The sequence below is a fragment of the Erythrolamprus reginae genome, unplaced genomic scaffold (assembly GCF_031021105.1).
Source record: "Erythrolamprus reginae isolate rEryReg1 unplaced genomic scaffold, rEryReg1.hap1 H_1, whole genome shotgun sequence".
Lineage (NCBI taxonomy): Eukaryota > Metazoa > Chordata > Lepidosauria > Squamata > Dipsadidae > Erythrolamprus > Erythrolamprus reginae.
In genome coordinates, this window is record NW_027248462.1 from 2,082,449 (window position 1) to 2,103,865 (window position 21,417).

A 21,417-nucleotide genomic window follows, 5' to 3' on the forward strand; every position below is an offset into this window, starting at 1 on the left:
TAGTATTTGAAGCAGAGATAAGGATAAGAGACAGACGTGTGCATATTAATATGGTCCCTAGTATTTAGTATTTAGATATTTAAATAGATCAGAGAACTTTGTAAACTTTTGCAATAATTCACAAACTATTCCAGTGACCATGGGTAGATAGAAAAAAGATTTATAATGTCAGAAACAGGGTTAGCGTTGTTAATTCTTTTGTCATATATGCCATATGGAGCTCCTATTGTGAAATGCAATGTCCAGTATTCGGAATACCCAGTTCATGAATATCATCAAGATGGGGACCTCATCATTGGTGGCATAGCCTCTCATGGGGTTTTCCTCTCTTATGCCAAAAATTTCACAAAAAATCCTCCACCTCCAGGGCCTGAAGAGTTTATGTAAGGAATCCATTTTCATTTGTTATTGTAATTATGCTGGTCTTGCAGTGAATGCTGGTGTTCCATCTTATACTGCAGAACCAAAGCTAGTGTAATAATGAAATTCAGGGGTCTTTATGTACAGTTGTTAAATTGTGTACATAACAGATTACAGTATTTGCGTTCTGCAAAACTATGTTTAATTCTATGCAATTTGAAGAAATGTTACTCCCATGACATTTTTTATTAAGGAAATGTGTCTGAAATTAGCTTTGGTGTCATCTAGGTATTTAAAATTATATTAAAATAATATTTTATCAAAAGTACTTGTTTTATTTAAGAGGATGAATTTTTCTACTTATTATCAATAAGTTAGTACTTCAGGTTAAATATTGTACCTAAAAACCTAATATAACAAATACCATAAAATTCTACAGAATAAATCTAAGGAAAATATTGACTATGATGTATTAATTATTTCTTTGAAACACAATACAATATTCAGAATGCTTCCGAAGCATTATCAACATATCCTGGCTTTGGCCTTTGCAATAAAGAAGATTAATGATAATCCTCAAATACTTCCCAATATCACTTTGGGATTCCAAATTTTTGACAATTACTATAGTGGAAAATGGACCTATCATTCCACTATGCTCCTTTTGTATACATTGGAGAATTTCTATCCAAACTATAGTTGCAACATGGATAAGAAGCTGATTGCAGTGATTGGGGGACTGGATTCCCTTACTTCTCTTGGTATCAGGACTCTCCTGGAGATCTACAAAATTCCCCAGGTAGGAATTGCTCCTGAGAATTTAAATTTCTTTACTTTTTCTCTATTCTACTGGATATAACTCTGGAGTTTGAGCAACTGTTCATCATATTAGATGAAAGTAATCTCCAAAATAATAAAACATTCTTTAATTTCTTACTTTAACAAATCAATGATTTATTGATATATTCTTTATGAGATTAGATAAAGTGAGTTCCAAGACAATGAAAAGTTATTTAGTTTCTTACTTCAAGTATATCAATAAATGAGTCATTTATCAATTATTATTATTTTTTTGCATTTTCATCTTCTCAAAATTCCTGTTCCACTGGATACAATTCTGGAGTCTGAGTGAGTGCCATATTGTATGGAAAATGGATATTTATAGTATAGATTCAGTCTAACATTTGAGATTACACCGTCATCAAATACATACTTTAATAATTGAAGTGTGTTGATTATATTTAGTATCCTCCACAGCAATGAAACTTTTCTTTTCCTAAAAGCATAAGAACTATCAGATTTTGACTTTGACTTTGAAAAAATTAGTCAGGAGATAGAAAAAGGATATTTTATATTACATATTATGCTATTTGATAATAATTAACTTCCTCCATTAAAAAAATTCAAAATCCACATTTAGAAAATATTTTTATGTGGACAACAAAAATGACCCACATTATGGTTTAAGTTTTTATATTTTTAAAATCATTTATGATTGCTAGTTTACTTAGTTGGTCACTCCATAACTAATTATGAGCCATCTGGTGAAATTGTTAAGGAATCAAGTTAGAAATTGGAAGAACTTGAGTTCTAGTCCTGGGCCTGTCATTCTCTCCCAGCTCTAGGAAGGAGATCATGCCAACCCTCTTTGAAATCTTGCCACAAAATCTTCAGGAACTTGTTTGGGTTATTGAATACAAAATTGCAAATCCTATAGGTTTATTTTCATGAGTTCAATTAAAGTAATAACGTACATGTTCAGTGGTAAAAAGTAACACACATATGCAGATAAGCTGCATTCAATACCAAGCTTATGACATGAGGTGAATAAAAACTATATAAAGAACAAATAAACATTTACAGCAAGCCGATTTTGACCTCAGAAATGACAGAGAAGAATCTCTCTTTATTGACTAGTAAACAGATTGTTTCTATCTTGAACGTAATATGGTTAGCATACTGATCTTGTAAAACAGGATAAATAATTTCTAAATATCACACAAATGCGTTGAACTAAAACATTTCAACATTATTCAATAATTTCCATGTTTTTTTCTTTATCCATAATTTGCAAGTTATTAAACTAAATTTATATAAGCTCTAGTTCTGCTTTTGTTCATGGTTATTCAGCAAAGTGGAACATCTTGCTCAGAGGTTTTATGTACTATACATATATACTATACTAAATAACTATCTCAAAATTGCATTCTATCTTCAAAGAGAATTGGTTATTTTAAGTGAGCCAGGTTTTGGGTACAACAATAACATTAATTTGCTAAATTGAATAATAATTGGTATTAACATTTCAAAAGGATAGCCATATTTACCCAGGTAGTGTTGACATCTAAACTTAGAGTATGATTCAGGAAAAGTTGCTATGATTCTGGTAAAATACTTTGGAAACAAGTAAGTTTTGATTATGAGATATTTTCTTTAAAACTGAATATACTTTTTAATAGCTTTAATAGCTTGTTCTTTTGGTGAGGAATATGTTAGAATATTCCATGATAATAATTTCTTTGAAAAACCCATTTTTTTAAGATGGCTCTCCCTCATCCCCACATCACTTTCCCCAAGTAAAGGTGTTTTTGCAAGGAATTAGGAAATTTCTTTCTTAATGTGGACTGAGAAGATTACCAGTGTTGTATGAAATACAGTATAAACTTACCAAAATTGCTGGTCTTATTTTCCATTTAAATCTATAGTTATCAGTCCAGATTTCTTTAATGGCTTAGGTAAAACAAAACCATCTGCTGAAGAAAATTTCAAATCATCCACCAAACCTAACCCCAAATTTCTTCACTTAGTTGAGGAATTTTAATGATTATGACCATTTAGTGTAATCATAAGCATTTGCTATCTTTCATTTTTATTTGAAAATAAAGAGGTCAGTCATTGATTTCAATATTCCTCTTTCCAGTCTACAACCCATAATCATTCTAACATTAGGTAAATGATGTAGGATATTATTTATTTATTCATTGTTTGCTAGTTTTAATATATCTGCTATACTGTGTGGAATTTGTACAAAAGCCTCATAGGCTTTATATAAATATATTCATTCTTACTTGAGGTAGGTTTCTCATAAAAACATAGCATTGAAAGGAACACATATACGTATACTTCCAACCATTGAGTCTCCCAGCTGTATTTTTCTTTCTAGATATATTACTTTATTTATATATTTTAAAGGATATCCTGCTCCTGTCAGTCCATTCATTTTGCCACTCCAAATTAGAGCAGTCATAATCTGTTCTCCTGAGTGTTAAGCAGAGTTGTCAGTGTTCTGTTATTTGTAATTCTGGTGGTCAAAAATAATTTCCATTAAGACATTTTTAATAATGTTGAATAATACTGGCTCTTAGACAGCTCCCCACAATACCCCATCAGTTTAACATGTAGTTTGTAATGTTGTCTCTGGATGTGCTTATCAAGCTCATTATGGATCTAATTTTCTATAGCAGCATTCATACTATGATATAAAAACTTGTGAATGAAAATGCCATCAGAATCCTTGTCAAAAGCTTTGCTAATCAAAATAGATTCCATCCCCAGTATTTTCCCTATCTATGTGTTATCCTGAGAAGAAAATCAGATATATCTTACATGATATTTGTAGTAATCATAACACTGTTGTTAAGAGCTTTATATAGGGCCTGAAGAAAGAAGGCTGAGGTTTATTTATTTATTTCATGTATAGCATGTATTAGCCAGGGATCAACAAGGTGGCTGGCTGCCTCTGTGAAAGGATTTTTTGGGGGTGGTGTTATCTTTTCCTGCAGGATGCTTGAATGCTGGTAGATAATTGGGAGAGGCTCCTTTCTTGTCTCTCCATGCTTTATTCGCTGATGAGAATTGAGCCACTGAGCTGTTGACATTAGTGGTGAACAGACCTAGTTTCTTACCAAGTGAGCCACTGCTGCCCCTCAGGTATCCGAGATATAGTTTAGGACTCTGATCTGGAATGAAATTGTACTAGGTATTCCTGAGGAAATGAACAAAGTTGCCTATTTTTTAGATCTGTTTTGTTCAGGTTTAAAGCCAAGATTTAGTACTATAACCAAGATTCCCAACTCCTGATTAAAAGCATGTGGCAACTATGGCTGGGAAGCTCTTGATTAGATTAGATGGGAATTTTTTATTGGCCAAGTGTGAATGGACACACAAAGAATTTGTCATTGGTGCATATGTTCTCAGCGTACATAAATGAAAAGATACATTTGTCAAGTATCATGAAGTATAACACTTAATGATTGGCATAGGGTACAAATAAGCAACCAGGAAACAATCAATATTAATATAAATCATAAGTATACAAGCAACATGTTACAGTCATAAGTGGGAGGAGATGAATGATAGGAACTATGATTAGATTAATAGTAATGCAGCAGTGAATAGTTCGACAGTGTGGTGAGGAAATTATTTGTCTAACAGAGTGATGGCATTCGGGGGGAAAACTGTTCTTGTGTCTAGTTGTCTTGATGTGCAGTGCTCTATAGCAGTGTTTACCAACCAGTGTGCCGCGGCACACTAGTGTGCTGCGAGACATGGTCAGGTGTGCCGTGAAGAAGGAAGCTCAGCTTCTGGTCTCACAGATTTTTGCTGAGAGTGCGAAGAGCAAAAAGTTGTGAGACCGGAAGCTGAGCTTCCTTCTTTGCACCTTCCAAGTTTTCCGGCAGCTGCAGCGCCTTACCCAGCTGGAGCTTCCCTGGCGGCGGCGAGCTTTGGGGGCCGGTGGGAGAGCAGCGGCAGCGGGAGGGCGGCAGCAGCGGGAGGGCGGCGGCAGCAGCGGCACCAGGCAGTAGCTGCTGGTCGGCGGCAGGGTGGTCGGCTGTGAGCCAGAACTCCAGAACAGAGGCACTGATGGCGGCTGGACATGTTGCTGTATGCCGTACATGCTGGCATTGCATGGCTGGCACTTGCCTACTGGCTGGGCCTGGACAGAGGCTCCAGCCCGACGCCCATGCCCAGCGCAATGCCAGCCTGTATGACGTCTAGCAACACGTCCAGCCACCGCTGTCAGTGCCTCCATTCCGGAGCTCCGCCTCATAGCTGACCACCCTGCCACCGCCTCACGGCTACTGCTCAATGCCGCTGTTGCAGTGTGGTGTACGAGAAAGAGAGAGAGAAAGAAAAAGAGAGATAGCAAGAGAGAGAAAGAGATAGCAAGAGAGGGAGAGAGAGAAAGAGAGAGAAAGACAGCGAGAGAGAGAGAAAGAGGGGGGAAGGAGGGTGAGGAAAAGACATAGAGGGAGGGAAGGAGGGAGAGAGAAAGAGAGCAAAAAGGAGAGGAAGGAAGGGAGAAACAAAGAGGGATGGAGAGAGAGAGGGAAAGAAAGAGGAAGGAAGGAAGAGAGAGAAAGGGAGAGAGAGAGAAGTAGAGCGAAAGGGAGTAAGAGAGAGATTTTTTTGTCCAAACTTTTTTTAACCCCCCCCCCCCCCGCTCAATGTTCCCCAGGATTTTGCAAATGTCAGTAATGTGCCACAGCTCAAAAAAGTTTGGGAAACACTGCTCTATAGCATTGTTTTGAGGGTAGGATTTGAAACAATTTATGTCCAGAATGTGAGGGGTCAATAAATATTTTTCACTGCCTTCTTTTTGACTTGTGCTGTGTACAGGTCCTCAATGGAAGGCAGGTTGGCAGTAATTGTTTTTTTTTTTGTAGTTTTAATTATCCTCTGAAGTCTGTGTCTCTCTTGTTGATTTGCAGAAGTGAACCAGACAGTTATAGAGGTGCAGATGACAGACTCAATAATTCTGTGCTTTGTGCATTGATTATATCCTGTGCTAAATAAGGAAGCGCTTCAGACACTCTCACTTGTCCTAGTTATCCTGTACCTTGATTACTGCAAACAAATTGTACACTGAAAAACTATACTGATGAAAAATACAATGGACATTTTTTTCTCCCCTTTATCTTCAATATTTGGCCAAAAGCAAATGCAAAAAAATTAAATTAATAAGTAGAAAAATGTACATAATGATTAGGTTATTCTCACTCTTTTAAAAAAAGTACTAAAAGTATATAAAACAAAATAAATGACTGAGATATTTTTAAAAGGAAGGAAATAATGCCTTCTTTTCAAGAATTACCAACTTATTTTCCCCCCTCATTCTCATTGCCTATTTATAATCTTCGAAATCCAAGAATCAATTCAGGCTTTTCTTCCTTCAACAAAAATGTTTAATTCTTCTATAGAATATTTACAGTCCTTTAAAAAAATCTTTTTTTAATGACCAGACTGGGCAGCTTTGCCATTTCTGAAGATTTCAGCTAATTTTGTCTTTCACTGTAGCTTTTCATAGATTTTCCAATTTTTTGCATTTAGTAATCTAGAGTCACCTTATAGAGAAGATGGGTGGCATAAAAATTAATAAATAGTAATGGTACTTAGATGTATATAGCTCTTCATAGTGCTTTACAGCACCCTGCAAACAATTTACAAAGTCAGCATATTTCCCCTAATATTCTGGGTCCTCATTTTGCCAATGACGGAAGGATGGAAGGCTGAATCAACCTTGAGCCTGCAGCACTGCATTTTAACCACTGAATCATCATTGGTAATCGCATAAAAATATTATGTTTCCATATGTTTTTCTTAATTCTTTATCCAAACCCTACCCCACTCCAAATAGAAAAAAATATCTGGTTTCATTGTGATGTTAGTCTGCAATATATTTTGCATGATTAATAGATTCACTCAAAGTATTTCAACAGTAATTTGTAATTAAAAAATATTCTCTCTTGCTTTTCATACTTCCAACACTGGTTTGATGTTCCTTGAATCATTTTAGACAATTGAACCATAGTCATATAGCATTAATATTTAATTAAAATAATTCATTTAATAGAAAATCTCTTTTAAATTACAACACAATGTAAATTTAACACCAGTTTGCCACATTTTCTCCCAGATACCCATATTTATATCATTTGTACATAACTCTTTCAAATTCAGTTTTCTTCTATTCAGTTCTGCCCATATTAACCTGTCTTTCATTTTATTGTAAGAAAAATATTGGAAGGAATATCTTTCTGTTGCTAATTCACCTTCACATTTTACTCCTTGTTTCTCTTGCATTAAGTCCTCATGTTTGTCTTTGATAAAACATTTCTTATAAGAATATCAATAGTAATATCTTTGTACATAGCTTTGGTTTATAAATATTTCACATACTGAGCAACATGTTTTTAAAGTAATGTTTCTTAAAATCTACATTCATATTCACATTGTCATTTCATAAGAAATCATTCAACCCAAACCTCAGATTTTGAACATCCAGCTCTAAAATTCTATTATTTCTTTAAAATGTCAATTCCTTCATGCACATAAAACAATTTGCAGCAAAGTACAATTTGACATTAGGTACCTCGAATCTACCTTTTTTTCCCCCCTCTGGCATCCTGTAAAATCTTGTATATCCCTCTCATTTTTTACCCCCTTGTGCCATATAAACTGATTAAATTTTTTGACATTGATCAAAAAGTCATTTCCCATTATTGACATAGTCTGGAATAAAAATGTTTGGATTATTCTTTGACATATTTCCACTTTATGGATTTCTTTAGCTCACCTATAGTCCCACTCGAATGATGAAGGACAAATCTCCTGGTCTTCCCTTCTACCAGATGGTTCCTAAGGAAGAGCTTCAATATGAGGGAATTCTGGCTCTGCTTTTGAACTTCAGATGGATATGGATTGGGGTGGTGATTATGGATAATAAGAATGGAGAAAGATTTGTGCAAACTGTGCTCCCCATGTTTTCTCAGAAGGGTGTCTGCCTTGCTTTTATACATAAAATCCCTGTTGTAACGTTTATTAGTGATTTGTTTGAGATGCTGCATAAAGGGGAAAAGATTTATGATACACTGATCAGCAGTAAGGTTACAGTAACACTTTTCTATGGTGAATCTCATTCCATGGGATTGTTTAGATTTGCATCTTATCTATCAGATGAAGATGTAGACCATAAACCTAGGAAACCCCTAGGAAAATTATGGATCTTCACTGCCCAAATGGAGATTGTTTCTTTTGGATTTCAAAGGTATTGGGATTTAGGAATTTTGCATGGAGCTTTAGGCTTTGCATTTCATTCCAGTGATGTGCCTGGATTTCAGCAGTTTATTGAGAATCGAAACCCTTCCACCACAAAAGGAGATGGTTTTCTCAAAGGATTTTGGGAGCAGATTTTTAACTGTAGATTTTTAAGTCCATTTATCCATGAAGAAAAAGTGAACATTTGTACTGGGAAGGAGAAACTGAAGAGAGTCCCTGCCCTCTTTTTTGAAATGTCCATGTCTGGCTATAGCTACAGTGTCTACAATGCTGTTTATGCCATAGCTTATGGTTTACGTGCCATGTTTGCATCTGGATTCAAACACAAAACAATTGTGGATGGTGGACTACAGATTCATAACCAACCATTTTGGCAGGTAATGTACTATATAATACCTTGAATCTTAACTGGAAAAACCTGACAGTACTTGCTTTTCTTTTCCATCTCATGAAATTATTTCAATTTAATGCAGTCTTTCCATTTCCACTATTGGATTCTCTGCTTCCTTTTTGTTCTTAATATAAAGTACGAATAGTTTCTAGTATTAGTGGTTCTCTTAGCAAGAACTGGAAATGATGAAATTAATTTTAAATTTTAGATTTTAGATTTAGATTTAATTGGATTTATATGCGGCCCCCTCTGAGGACTCGGGGCGGCTCACAGCATGTATGGAAAGAACAGGAAACAATAATAACAATCCAATTATACCTTAAAAAACAATCTTAAAATTCTAATCATTCATTCAGCAGTCAAACTAAGCATTCATCGGTCAGGGGGAAAGGTCTAAGGAACCCCAGGCCTGGCGGCAAAGATGAGTTTTTAAGCTTTTTCGGAAGGCAAGGAAGGTGGGGGCAGTACAAATCTCTGGGGGGAGCTGATTCCAGAGGGCCGGGCCCCCCACAGAGGTCGATGGGACCCTAAGGAAACCAACTCTGTGGGACCTCACCGATCGCTGGGATTCGTGCGGCAGAAAGCGGTCTCAGAGATAATCTGGTCCTATGCCATGTAGGGCTTTATAGGTCATAACCAACACTTTGAATTGTGTCCAGAAACAAATTGGTAGCCAATGCAGTCCGCGGAGTGATGGTGAGATATGGGCATTTCTTGGAAGGCCAAGACTGCTCATGCAGCTGCATTTTGGATGAGCTGAAGTTTCCGAACACCCTTCAAAGGAAACCCCATGTAGAGAGCATTGCAGTAGTCGAACCTTGAGGTGATAAGGGCATGAGTGACAGTGAGCAGTAACTCCCAGTCCAGACATGGCCACAACTGGTGCACCAGGCGGACCTAATGTCAGCTGTGGAATGAGGAGGATGCCCATGTTGTGGACCTTCTCTGAGGGGGTCAATAATTCCCCTCCCAGGGTGATGGACAGACAGATGGAAGTGTCCTTGAGAGGCAGTACCCACAGCCACTCCATCTTGTCTGGATTGAGTCTGAGCCTGTTGGCACCCATCCAGACCCTGACAGCATCCAGACACTGGGGCATCACTTCCACTGCTTTGCTGAGTGGACATGGGGTAGAGATGTACAGCTGAGTATCATCAGCGTACTGATGGTAACTCACCCCATGCCCTTGGATGATCTCATCCAATGGTTTCATGTAGATATTGAACAGCAGAGGGGAGAGGACCAACCCCTGAAGAACACCACAAGGTAGGGACCTAGGAGTCGACCTCTGACCCTCCTCTAACACCAACTGTGACTGACCAGAAAGGTAGGAGGAGAACCACCTCCTCACACTTCCAACCCCTCCAGTTGGCGCAGAAGGATACCATGATCGATGGTATTGAAAGCCGCTGAGAAGTCAAGAAGCACCAGGACAGAGGATAAACCCCTGTCCCGGGCCCACCAGAGATCATCCATCGGCGCAACCAAAGCAGTTTCCGTGCTGTAGCTGGGTCTGAATCCTGACTGCCGAGGGCCTAGATAATCAGCTGAAGTTGGAGCGCCACCACCTTTTCAACAACCTTCCCCATAAAGGGAAGGTTGGAGACAGGATGGTAGTTGTTGAATATGGCTGGGTCCAGGGAAGGCTTCTTGAGGAGGGGGCACACAAGTGCCTCCTTGTACGGAGCCAGAAAGGACCCCTCCCTCAGAGAAGCGTTGGTAATCTCCTGGACCCAGCTCCATGTCACCTCCCTGCTGGCCGAAACCAGCCAGGAGGGACACAGGTCCAGCAAACAGGGGGCAGAACTCACAGCTCCAATGGTCTTGTCCACTTCATCAGGTGTCACCAGGTCAAACTCGCTCCAAACAGATGGACTAAGAGGGGCCCCTGTCACCTCAACTAACTCATTGTCAGCCGACTCTGCACTCCAATTGGAGTCAAGATCAGTCCGAATCTGAGCAATTTTGTCTGTGAAAAACTGATTACAAGCCTTGGCACTACCCTACAAGGGCTCCCCACTCCCCTGGTTAAGAAGGGAGCAAGTCACCCTGAACAGGGTGGCTGGCGGGATTCTGCAGACGCAATCAAGCCGACATTGTATGCCTTGTCGACCTGATCACCACATTGTAAATCTCAATATGAGCTTTTACAAGTGTTCGGTCAGATTCGGATCTGGTATTTCTCCAACGCTTCTCTAGAGTTCTCTTCTGGTGTTTCATTTCCCGGAGCTCCTCGGTAAACCAAAGAGACCTCTAGGGTCTGTTGCCAGAGAGAGATCGCAAAGGCGCAATTTGGTCAAGAGCCTCTGTTGCAGCCCTATTCCAGGCCTTAAAATCCAGCTGCAATAGAAAATGATCTGACCATGATAAAGGCAATGTCCCTAAGCCCTTAATATCGGATCATTACTCAACTGTCCCGAGAGGAAAACCATGTTGAGAGTGTGCCCCTTCTCATGGGTCGGGCCCTGAACTACTTGGGTCAGATCCATGGTTGCCATGGTGGCCATGAATTCCTGTGCCAACCCAGAGGATCCGCCGAGTGATGGCAGATTAAAATCCCCCAAGACAATAAGTCTGGGGGACTCCACCGCCAGCCCGGCCACCCCCTCGAGTAGCGCAGGCAGGACTGTTGACACGCAGCTGGAAGGCAGATACATGAGCAACAAGTCTACCTGTACCCCTAGGTCCAACTACATAAGAAGGGACTCACAACCCGCAATCTCAGGGGCAGCAAGCCTACACAGTTTGATGGTCTTCTTGGCTATAATTGCCACTCCTCCCCCCTTCCCTGGGGTTGTGGCTGGTGCCACACCTAAAACCCGTCTGGGCACATTTCCGAGAGAGGAACTCCTCCCTCTGGGCCCAGCCAGGTCTCAGTCACACATGCCAGGTCTGCCTCCTCCTCCAGGAGTAAATCCTGGATGAGAGGAGCTTTATTTAAAGCAGACCTGGCATTGAGCAGCCACAGCCTGAGCCCAGGGTCCAGATTTCACTTGTCTCCAGTTCTCCGGGTTGAGTCCATGGGGCCGGAACAAGGAACTGCTTTCAAGCAGTGGTACCTTCTTCCCCACAAGCGGCCTACCCCATGTCTTCCACCATATCTGCCTCTCCCTAGCACAATCGGAATATTTCAGCCCTCTTCCACCCCAGATAAACATATAATAAATATATTTTGAATGATTAATTAAATGCATATATTTTTACAAGCCCAAATCCATTTGATTTACAGAAGCCTTTTCATGTTCAGTATTTATAATACATTTCCTTTTTTATTGTATTGTAGCTTCCTAATTTCTTGAGACATTCTGCATTCAATAATAGTATTGAAGAAAAGATGACATTTGATGAGGATGGGAATTTAATAGCTGGATTTGATGTAATCAACTTTATTTTTTCTGAAAACCAAACAGTGGTGAAAATAGGACAGATACATCCACATTCTTCTCTAGACAAAATGTTAATCATCAAGAAAGATGCCATAATATGGAGTAGCTGGTTTAACCAGGTAGATTCCAGGAATTGATTACTTGGGAAATTTTTATTCCATGTGTGATCACTGAATCTTAGCCATTATTTTAAATATGGTTGAATTATGAAAGATAGTTTGTTATGATATTTGGTCTTATTCATTAATAGAATCTATTGTAACTGCTCTCTAGTAGATGTGTTAAGTTCATTAAGTAGAACAATACAGTTAATAGAATAGAATAAATGTTTTATTGTGTGATTTGACACACAAGGAATTTGTCTTTGTGCATAGGCTCTCAGTGTACATAAAAGAAAAGATAAGTTCATCAAGAATCATAATATACAACACTTAATGATAGTCCAGGTACAAATAAGCAATCAAATCCTATTAGGAATTAGTCAATATCAATTGTAAGGATACAAGCAACAATATTATAGTTACAGTATATAGTTTTCAGTGGGATGAGATGGGTGATAGGAACAATGAGAAAATTAACTGTAGTACAGACGTAGTATGTAAATACTTTGACAGTATTGGGGGAATTATTTGTTTAGCAGAGTGATGGTGTTCAGAGAGAAAACTGTTATATCTAGTTGTTCTGGCGTGCAGTGCTCTATAGCATTGTTGTGAGGGTAAAAATTGAAACAGTTTGTGTCCAGGCTGTGAGGGTCTCTAAATATTTTCATAACTTTTTTTTAAGAGAGTGCAATATACAGGTCCTCAATTGAAGGCAGGTTGGTAGCAATTGTTTTTTCTGCAATTCTAATTATTCTCTGGTGTGTGTCTGTTATGTTACTTATGTCTTACAATGTAAAAAACATAGTAAGCTAAAAATCACATTTATCTCTAAATATGGTGAAATATACAGATATGAACAAAACAGGCATTATTTCAAAGCCAACAATATGCAATTATTTTCTTGCTGAAACTATTTCTACATACAACTAGGACAATTAATTATATCAAAGTTGACTAATACTAGGAATATTCAAACACTCTTCAAACCTTTAGGGGAAAGTAGAATGATTTTCATTTTCATTTAAAAAAAGTTAAAATACAAAGCTAAAATAACAGATTAATGACCAAATGGTTAACAGATAGAACATCAAACAAAAAAGGCAAGAGTGATATCTATTTACTTACTTACTTACTTACTTACTTACTTACTTACTTACTTACTTACTTACTTACTTACTTACTTACTTATTGGATTTCTATTTCTATATTTATTTATTGGATTTCTATAATATATCAAGTTACTCTGTTATCCAGAGTATACGGAGAGGGGCGGCATACAAATCTAATAAATAGATAGATAGATAGATAGATAGATAGATAGATAAATAAATATTCAAATGGTATTCAACTGTATAGGAAATTTGCCATGAATTTTTATCTATCCACAATCATCTCAAAGATTAATTCTGATTTACCTAGGATCCAGTATTTTATTAATTATCCTTTGTCAAGTGGAGTATAATGCTGTGGTCTAGAGGTGGAACTCTTGCCTCACAATCAGGGGGTTGTGAATTCGATCCTAGGTATGAGCAAATGTAAGGATCTCCTGCTTGGGCAGGGTTGGACTAGATGACCTGCAAGGTCCCTTCCAACTCTGTTAATCTGTAAATCCATTTTCCAATCTTCTTCATTTGACCATTTAGTCAGATTTCTGCTGCTATAAGAGAATGAAAACGTGAGCTTCAGAAGGTACACATAATTCCCTCAGTCAATGCTATGTTTTAATATCAATATCTCTTTCCATCTCCTTCACTGTATTTACTATTTTCAAATCTAGTTCCTTTTGTGAATCTAATTTAACTCCAATTACTTGCATTGGAACATTTTTTTGCAAGCATTATTGTTTCATCAAACTGTTTTAAAAACATTTTCAACTTGGATTTGCATTTTACTGAATGGTCTTTTTTCTACCAGTCACAGTTTGTTGCTTGAAATCTGATACATTTTAGCTCTGAAGTAACTTGGCAATGGAAAGATAACCCTTCTCAGAGTCACTAAGGATATTTCTCAAAATAGAGGTAGCAAGAATATTTTCAAATGTTTCGATCTAGGATAAAAAAAGATTTTTGAAAAAACAATCTCCAAGGCCAATATAGATGTAAATCAAGTTCAAACCTTGCAGTATTCCAGGGCATGCTTTTCTTTGAATAACAAAGGTTATTCAAAACAAAACAAACAAAAGTCAAAAACAACAAAGGAAATAAATAAATAAATAAATAAATAAATAAATAAATCCAATAGGGGGTTAAAATAAGTCAACATTCAACCAGCTGATCAATTTTTAGAGATAAGAAACACAGCAAAATAGAAGCTTTAAAAATGTAGCTAATACCCATGCATCCTTAAGAAAATGTTCTGCCAAAAGGAAAAAGATGGATGACCTGGTTTTCTATAGTTCCCACTAGGAATTGCAATCTTCAAAATTCATCATATTGGATGAGTTCATGGTCATCTGAAAAAAAATTGATCATTCCTAAATGCTGTCATTCAAAATCTGGTAGCAGGACTATAAAATTGGCAGATAGTCAGCAGGAGAGAAACATCTTATTCCTGTTTAGCAGCCACGTTGGAGAAGTATCCCAGCACTGGGAGGATTCTTGAATGTTACCAGTTGTGCAACATATATTCTATTCATCTTTCTCTTGCCATTTGTTAGTGGGCTTCTTAAAACCAATCACAGATATAATCAAATCAGAATAAAATGGGAGGATTATTTTTCTGTTATATGAATGCTGAATATCTTTTGATGTAAACAAGAGAGAATTAGTATTTCTCTTCATTCTTTCTTTATGCAGACACAATTATCCTGTGGCTCTGGGTCCACTTATGAATACTATAGTAGTTTTAAAAGCACATGTCCTTAAAAAGAAATCTTTTCTTAATTATATTTATATATATTACTGAAGTTGGATACATTTTTTAAACTATTATGATTCCTGAAAATTGAAATTGATCTTACAATGATTAAAATCAATGAGCATATGGCATAGTTAGTTGAAGAAAGTAACACCCCCCCCCCGTATTATGTATTATAAAAATATTTGAAAATCTAATCCATGGAATTTGAGTGGCAGTTCAATATTTCAAAAATGATTTAAATCAATGAGATTATGACTTAGTTTGTTGAGGACCGTTATGTAACATTATAAAAATATTTGAAAATCTAATCCAAGAAATTTAAGTGGCAGTGCAATATTTCAAAAAGAATATGCCCTAAAAACATAGATGCAGTGGTGAAATCCAAACTTTTAAAATACCGATTCTTTGGGCATGGTTTAGTGGACATGGTATGGCTTGGTAGATAATTTTCCAGAACCTGTCAAAACCTGCTGGATTTCACCCCTGCATGGATGTATTACAGATATATTAAACAGAAAGAAAAGCCCCCAGAAAAGCAATGTTTCTCTCAGAGTATCAATTTTAAGACCATAATTTATGTTGTTGGTTTGTTTCTTTATGAGCTAGTCACAGCCCGTTTCTCTCTGTACGCCAAGCTGTTTTCCAGGTTCTAGTAAACAAGTCATAGAGGGTAAACCATTCTGCTGCTACTCTTGTATACCATGCCCAGAAGGAAAAATTGCAGAAAATGAGGGTAAGGATAGAAAATTATTTTCATTCTTTTGCTTCCAGAAAGATACATTATTGTATATTTTATATACATGACTGTATGTGTATTTATGTAGGGTTCTCCCGGTTTGGACCTATTCACCCGATGACATCATGATGATGTCACGGAACCTGATTGGTCAGTGCTGGTCCGTGGGCATTGCCTTCTCTTTTTAAAAAAACTTTTTGGGGGTTTATTTTCAAATTTAAAAAAAATCCTTCTGTACATGTGCAGAAGCTGAGTTTCCGGCACTGCACATATGTCACCATTTTGATTTTGATTGGGTTTTTGGGTGTGTGTGCGTGTTTGTTATAAAGCACGTCTGCAGCCATGCAGTATTGTGAGGAAGCAAACCGACACTCAGGTAAATTGGAACCTACCCTTTATATTTATATATAAAGAGGATATGAATATCCATACACATACACATACACATACACATACACATACACATACACATACACATATAAATATACATATTATAATGCTTTTCTGTCAAAAAGTATCAAGTACAGTGGTACCTCTACTTAAGAACGCCTCTACTTAAGAACTTTTCTAGATAAGAACGGGGTGCTCAAGATTTTTTTGCCTCTACTTAAGAACCGTTTTCTACTTAAGAACCTGAGCCCAGAAAAATTTCCCACAAAATTTGAGAGCAGCATGAAGGCCCGGCCAGTTTCCTACCCCCCCCCCTTTAATCCCAGCCATCTCCAGCTTTTCTGGGTTGCCACAGGAGCCTTTCGGTGGCGCTTAAGGAGGCTTTGGCAGCCCAGAGCAAATGGAATGTTTTCCTTTCTCTGGACACTTGGAAAGGGAATAAACCACTTCACTGTGGTGACTCCCTCGCACTGCCTCCCATACACCCGGTGCAAAGTTGCCCCCTGGAGCATATATTGTGCAGAAAGGCAAAAGGGAGCACTCACCTCACCTTCTTCCTTCAGCAACGACTGTCCTCCTCCTCCTAATCTTCTTCCTCCTCCTCCCACCCAAATTCTGAGCTTTTATTTATTTATTTTTCCTAATGGGTTTGCCCACATTATTTGCTTTTACATTTATTCTTATGGGAAAAATTGCTTCTATTTAAGAATGTTTCTACTTAAGAACCTGGTCACAGAACGAATTAAGTTCTTAAGTAGAGGTACCACTGTATACCCAAATATGGAAGGGAGCATACATTTCAGTTCTTCGTAAGTTTGAGTATATTTATAGGTTGACTTTACAAATGGTGTGTGTCTATTCATATATATTCACACACACATACATACACATATACACATACACTATGTCTGTGTCTGTATCTGTATTTATTTCTGTGTGTCTATGCATATGTCTGTTTATATTTCTATGTGTGATCCTGTTTGTGTGTGGTTGTTTGTGTATGTCTGTATGTGTCTGTATTTGTACCTTTGTGTGTGTATTTGTGCATGTATGTGTGTTTGTGTGTGTGTGCATGCACGTGCACACACACAGAGAGACACATAGACAAACCTATTTGAATGGATGAATGAATGAATAAATGAATGAATGAATGAGCTGGAAGGAACCTTTGGATTTTCTACTCAATCCCCCTGCTCAATCTATACTATTTCAGATAAGTGACTATCTAGTCCAGTGATGGCGAACCTTTTTTCCCTTGGGTGCTGAAAGAGCTTGGGTGCATGCTATTGCACATGCGCAAGTGCCCACACCCATAATTCAAAGCCTGGGGAGGACAAAAACAGCTCCCCCTGCTCCCTCCCTCTGGAGGCCAGAATGCCCCATTTTCCAACTTCTGGTGGGTCCATTAGGCTCGTGTTTCATCCTCCCCAGGCTCCAAAAGCTTCCCTGGACCTGGGGCAGGATAAAAACACACTCTCCCATTCCCCCAGAGGCTCTCTGGAAGCCAAAAACACCCTCCCAGAGCTTCTATGTGAGCCAAAATTCAGCTGGCCAGCACACACATGCATGTTCAAGCTATGGAAACAGCTTGCGTGCCAGTAGATATGGCTCCATATGTTCGCCATCACTGATCTAGTCTCTTCTTAAGAAAAAACTGTGATGAATTCACCACAATTTCAGGAGGCAAACTCTTCCATTTTCTGTTTGTCAATTGTAAAGCAAATTTGGGAAACTTATAAATCCTCTTCCCCCCATTCCTCCTCTTCCTATTCTAATAATAGAATATTAATGTTGTGCTATTCCTTCCAGAAATATATTTATTATGTATTATTTATGAATGTACACACACACACACATTTATTTTCTGTTTGCCAATTTGTAAAGACAGTTTTGCACATTTGTAAAGCCTGCTCCTGCTCCTCCTCCTCCTCTCTGTGAGGTTTTATAAACTTTGTTTGGGCATAAAGACTAGACTGGAAAAAATGATTGAAACCTGCTGTATTGCATAGATAAAATATATGACATACATGATTCCATTCCCTAAAATAATTTTTATAAGCCAATATTGGCCAATATTTTTGCATTGTACTTTCAAATAGCAATATAAGTATGATGTTATTGTAATTGTTTAGATAAGAGATACATATCTGATTTCATAAACCTGACCATAATTAAGACATTTTTTTTCAATTTGCAGTAAAACATAATGTAATATTTAACCCTATATAATATTATAAAGGTTATAAATATTTATAAATTCATATGAGTTCCATGATACATTCTTTCCATTACAGATATGAATGACTGTTATGATTGCACAGATGAAAATTATCCCAACAAAAAGAAGGATTCATGTATTCCCAAAGATATAAGTTTTTTGTCATATAAAGAACCTTTGGGGATCATTTTAGCCTGTTTTTCTCTTTTCTGTTCCACGATCACATTTCTGATACTAAGGACATTTTTGAGGTATCACAACACTCCCATCATCAAAGCCAGCAATCGGGATCTCACCTATATTCTCCTCATCACCCTCCTGCTTTGCTTCCTGCATACACTACTATTTATCGGTCAGCCCAATAAGGTGGCATGTGTTCTCCGTCAGACTGGTTTCAGCATCATCTTCTCTGTGGCTATTTCCTGTATTCTGGCCAAGACTCTGACTGTGATTCTAGCTTTCATGGCAACCAAGCCAGGAAGCAGGATGAGCCGGTGGGTGGGGAAAAGATTGGGCTATGCTCTTGTTTTATCTGGCTCATTAATTCAGGTTGGGATCTGTGTTATATGGCTGTCGATTTCTCCTCCTGTCCCAGATGCTGACCTTCACTCAGGTAGTGCAAAAATCATCCTACAATGTAAAGAAGGGTCCTTGATTTTGTTTTACTTTGCAAGATGTTATATGGGCTTTTTGGCTATAACTAGTTTTATAGTGGCTTTCTTTGCCAGGAAATTACCAGATACATTTAATGAAGCCAGGTTCATCACTTTCAGCATGTTGGTCTTCTGCAGTGTTTGGATATCCTTTGTTCCAACTTACCTGAGCACTAGGGGGAAATACACAGTGGCTGTGGAGATCTTCTCAATGTTAGCCTCAAGTGCTGGGCTTCTGATCTGTATCTTTTTCCCCAAGTGCTACATTATTCTTCTAAGACCAGAGCTGAACAACAGGCAGCTAAGAAAAAAAAGGAAGTAGTTGAATATGTCCAAGAATATAGCTGAAATCTTCATTACAGATTGATTTTCATGTTTATGTGTATTTTACGGTGAAAATTGTGTTGAATATTTGTCCTATCATCTATATTAATTAAGTTCTTAAAAGTCTGTATTTCATTTGGAACACATTCATTCTGAAGACACCTGAAAAAATAACCAGGAGGTATCTTTAAAGTAATGTTTCCTTTTCCAAGAAACCTTTTTCAGTCTGTGATATTAATATAAAGTTTGGGTGGTAACAATGATAATAAAATTCATAGAAAACATTTTACCACAATTTGTATTGTACAGAGTGAATTTACAGGCAGTCCTCAATCTATGACTATTCATTTAATAACCATTCAAAGTTACAATGGTAATGAAAAAGTGATCAGGCACCAGCCTTCACACTTATGACTGCATCCCTATGGCTACATGATCAAAATTTGGGTATTTGATCACCACCCTATATTTATAATGCAGCATCCAGTTTAAATGATCTCCAGTTAGAATTTTAAGAACTTTTTAGTATATTAATTGGATAACTGTACTGTTGTGTTTCTCTATATGTTGTGAGCCTCCCCGAGTCCATGGAGAGGGGCGGCATACAAGTCCAATTAATAATAAACAAACAAACAAACTTTTAAGACTTGGGGACTTCAGCTCTGATGATTGGAGAATTCTGGGAGTTGAAGTCCACAAGTTTACTAAAGTTGCCAAGTTTGGGATCTCCTGACTTAAACAAAGCACACATTTTTACAATTTTTTGTATTCTTATGATTGAACAGTAAGAAATGGAAACTAACTCAACTAGTTGGTTCTGCTCCAGGTGTCTGATGGACCCGGGGGGCTTTCAGAGGATGCTTGGGATTTTATCCGGATTTGCTTGTACACAGTTTGGCAGAGTCCCTTGCTTCAGCCTGGAATATGGCAGTGGCAGGGGCTCTTGATTGGATTGTGCCTTTGCGACCTCACTGTGGCAGTAGACCCTGGAGATCTCCTTGATTTACTGAGGAACTTCAGGAGATGAAATGCCAGAAGAAATGTCTAGAGAAACATTGGAGGAAAAGCAAATCTGAATATGACCAAACACTTGTAAGTGCTCATGTTAAGACTTACAAAGTGGTGCTCAGGGCAACAAGATGCGCATATCATGTCACCCTGATTGCATCTGCGGAATCTTGCCCAGGGTGACTCGCTCCTCCTTAATTGGAGCGGCGGGGGGGGGGGGGGTAAACAAACCCTTCCAGGGTAGTGTTGAGGATTTTAATAAGGTTTTTTGCAGATGAAATTGCCCAGATCCAGATGGACCTTGACTCCAATTGGAATGAAGTGTCGGCTGACAATGAGTCAGTCGAGGTGACAGGGGCCTGTCTTAGTCCTGTTGTGTGTGAGCAGTTTGGTCTGGTAACACCTAATGAAGTGGACAAGGGCATGGGAACTGTGATATCTACCACCTGTTTGTTGGAACTGTGTCTCCCCTGGCTGGTCTTGGCCAGCAGGCAGGTGACATGGAGCTGGGTCCAGGAGATTATCAATGCTTCCTTGAGGGAGTGGTCTTTCCTGGCTCCCTACAAAGAAGCACTTGTGTTCCCCTTCCTCAAAAAGCCTTCCCTGGACCTAGCTGTATTCAATAACTATCATCAGTCTCCAACCTTCCCTTCATGGGGAAGGTTGTTGAAAAGGTGGTGTCACTCCAGCTCCAATGGTCCTTGGACAAGGCCAATTATCTGGTCTCTCATCAGTCAGGATTCAGATCCAGCTACAGCACAGAAACTGCTTTGGTTGCACTGGATGATCTCTGATGGGCCCGGGATAGGGGTTTATCCTCTATCCTGGTGTTTCTTGACCTCTTAGTGGCTTTCGATACCATCAACCATGGTATCCTTCTGCACCAGCTGGAGAGATTAGAAGTGGGAGGCACTGTTTTACAGTGCTCCTCTT

General features: G+C 38.2%; 1 protein-coding gene across 1 annotated transcript; it reads left to right on the forward strand.

The window, feature by feature from the left end:
- The first annotated feature begins 207 nt into the window (after positions 1-207).
- Positions 208-19,474, forward strand: LOC139155286 (vomeronasal type-2 receptor 26-like). The gene is made up of 6 exons (XM_070730408.1): positions 208-383; positions 868-1,159; positions 7,932-8,795; positions 12,093-12,314; positions 15,762-15,888; positions 18,576-19,474. Exons 1-6 carry the CDS (start codon positions 208-210, stop codon positions 19,472-19,474), a joined length of 2,580 nt encoding a protein of 859 aa, XP_070586509.1.
- The last annotated feature ends 1,943 nt before the right edge of the window (positions 19,475-21,417 follow it).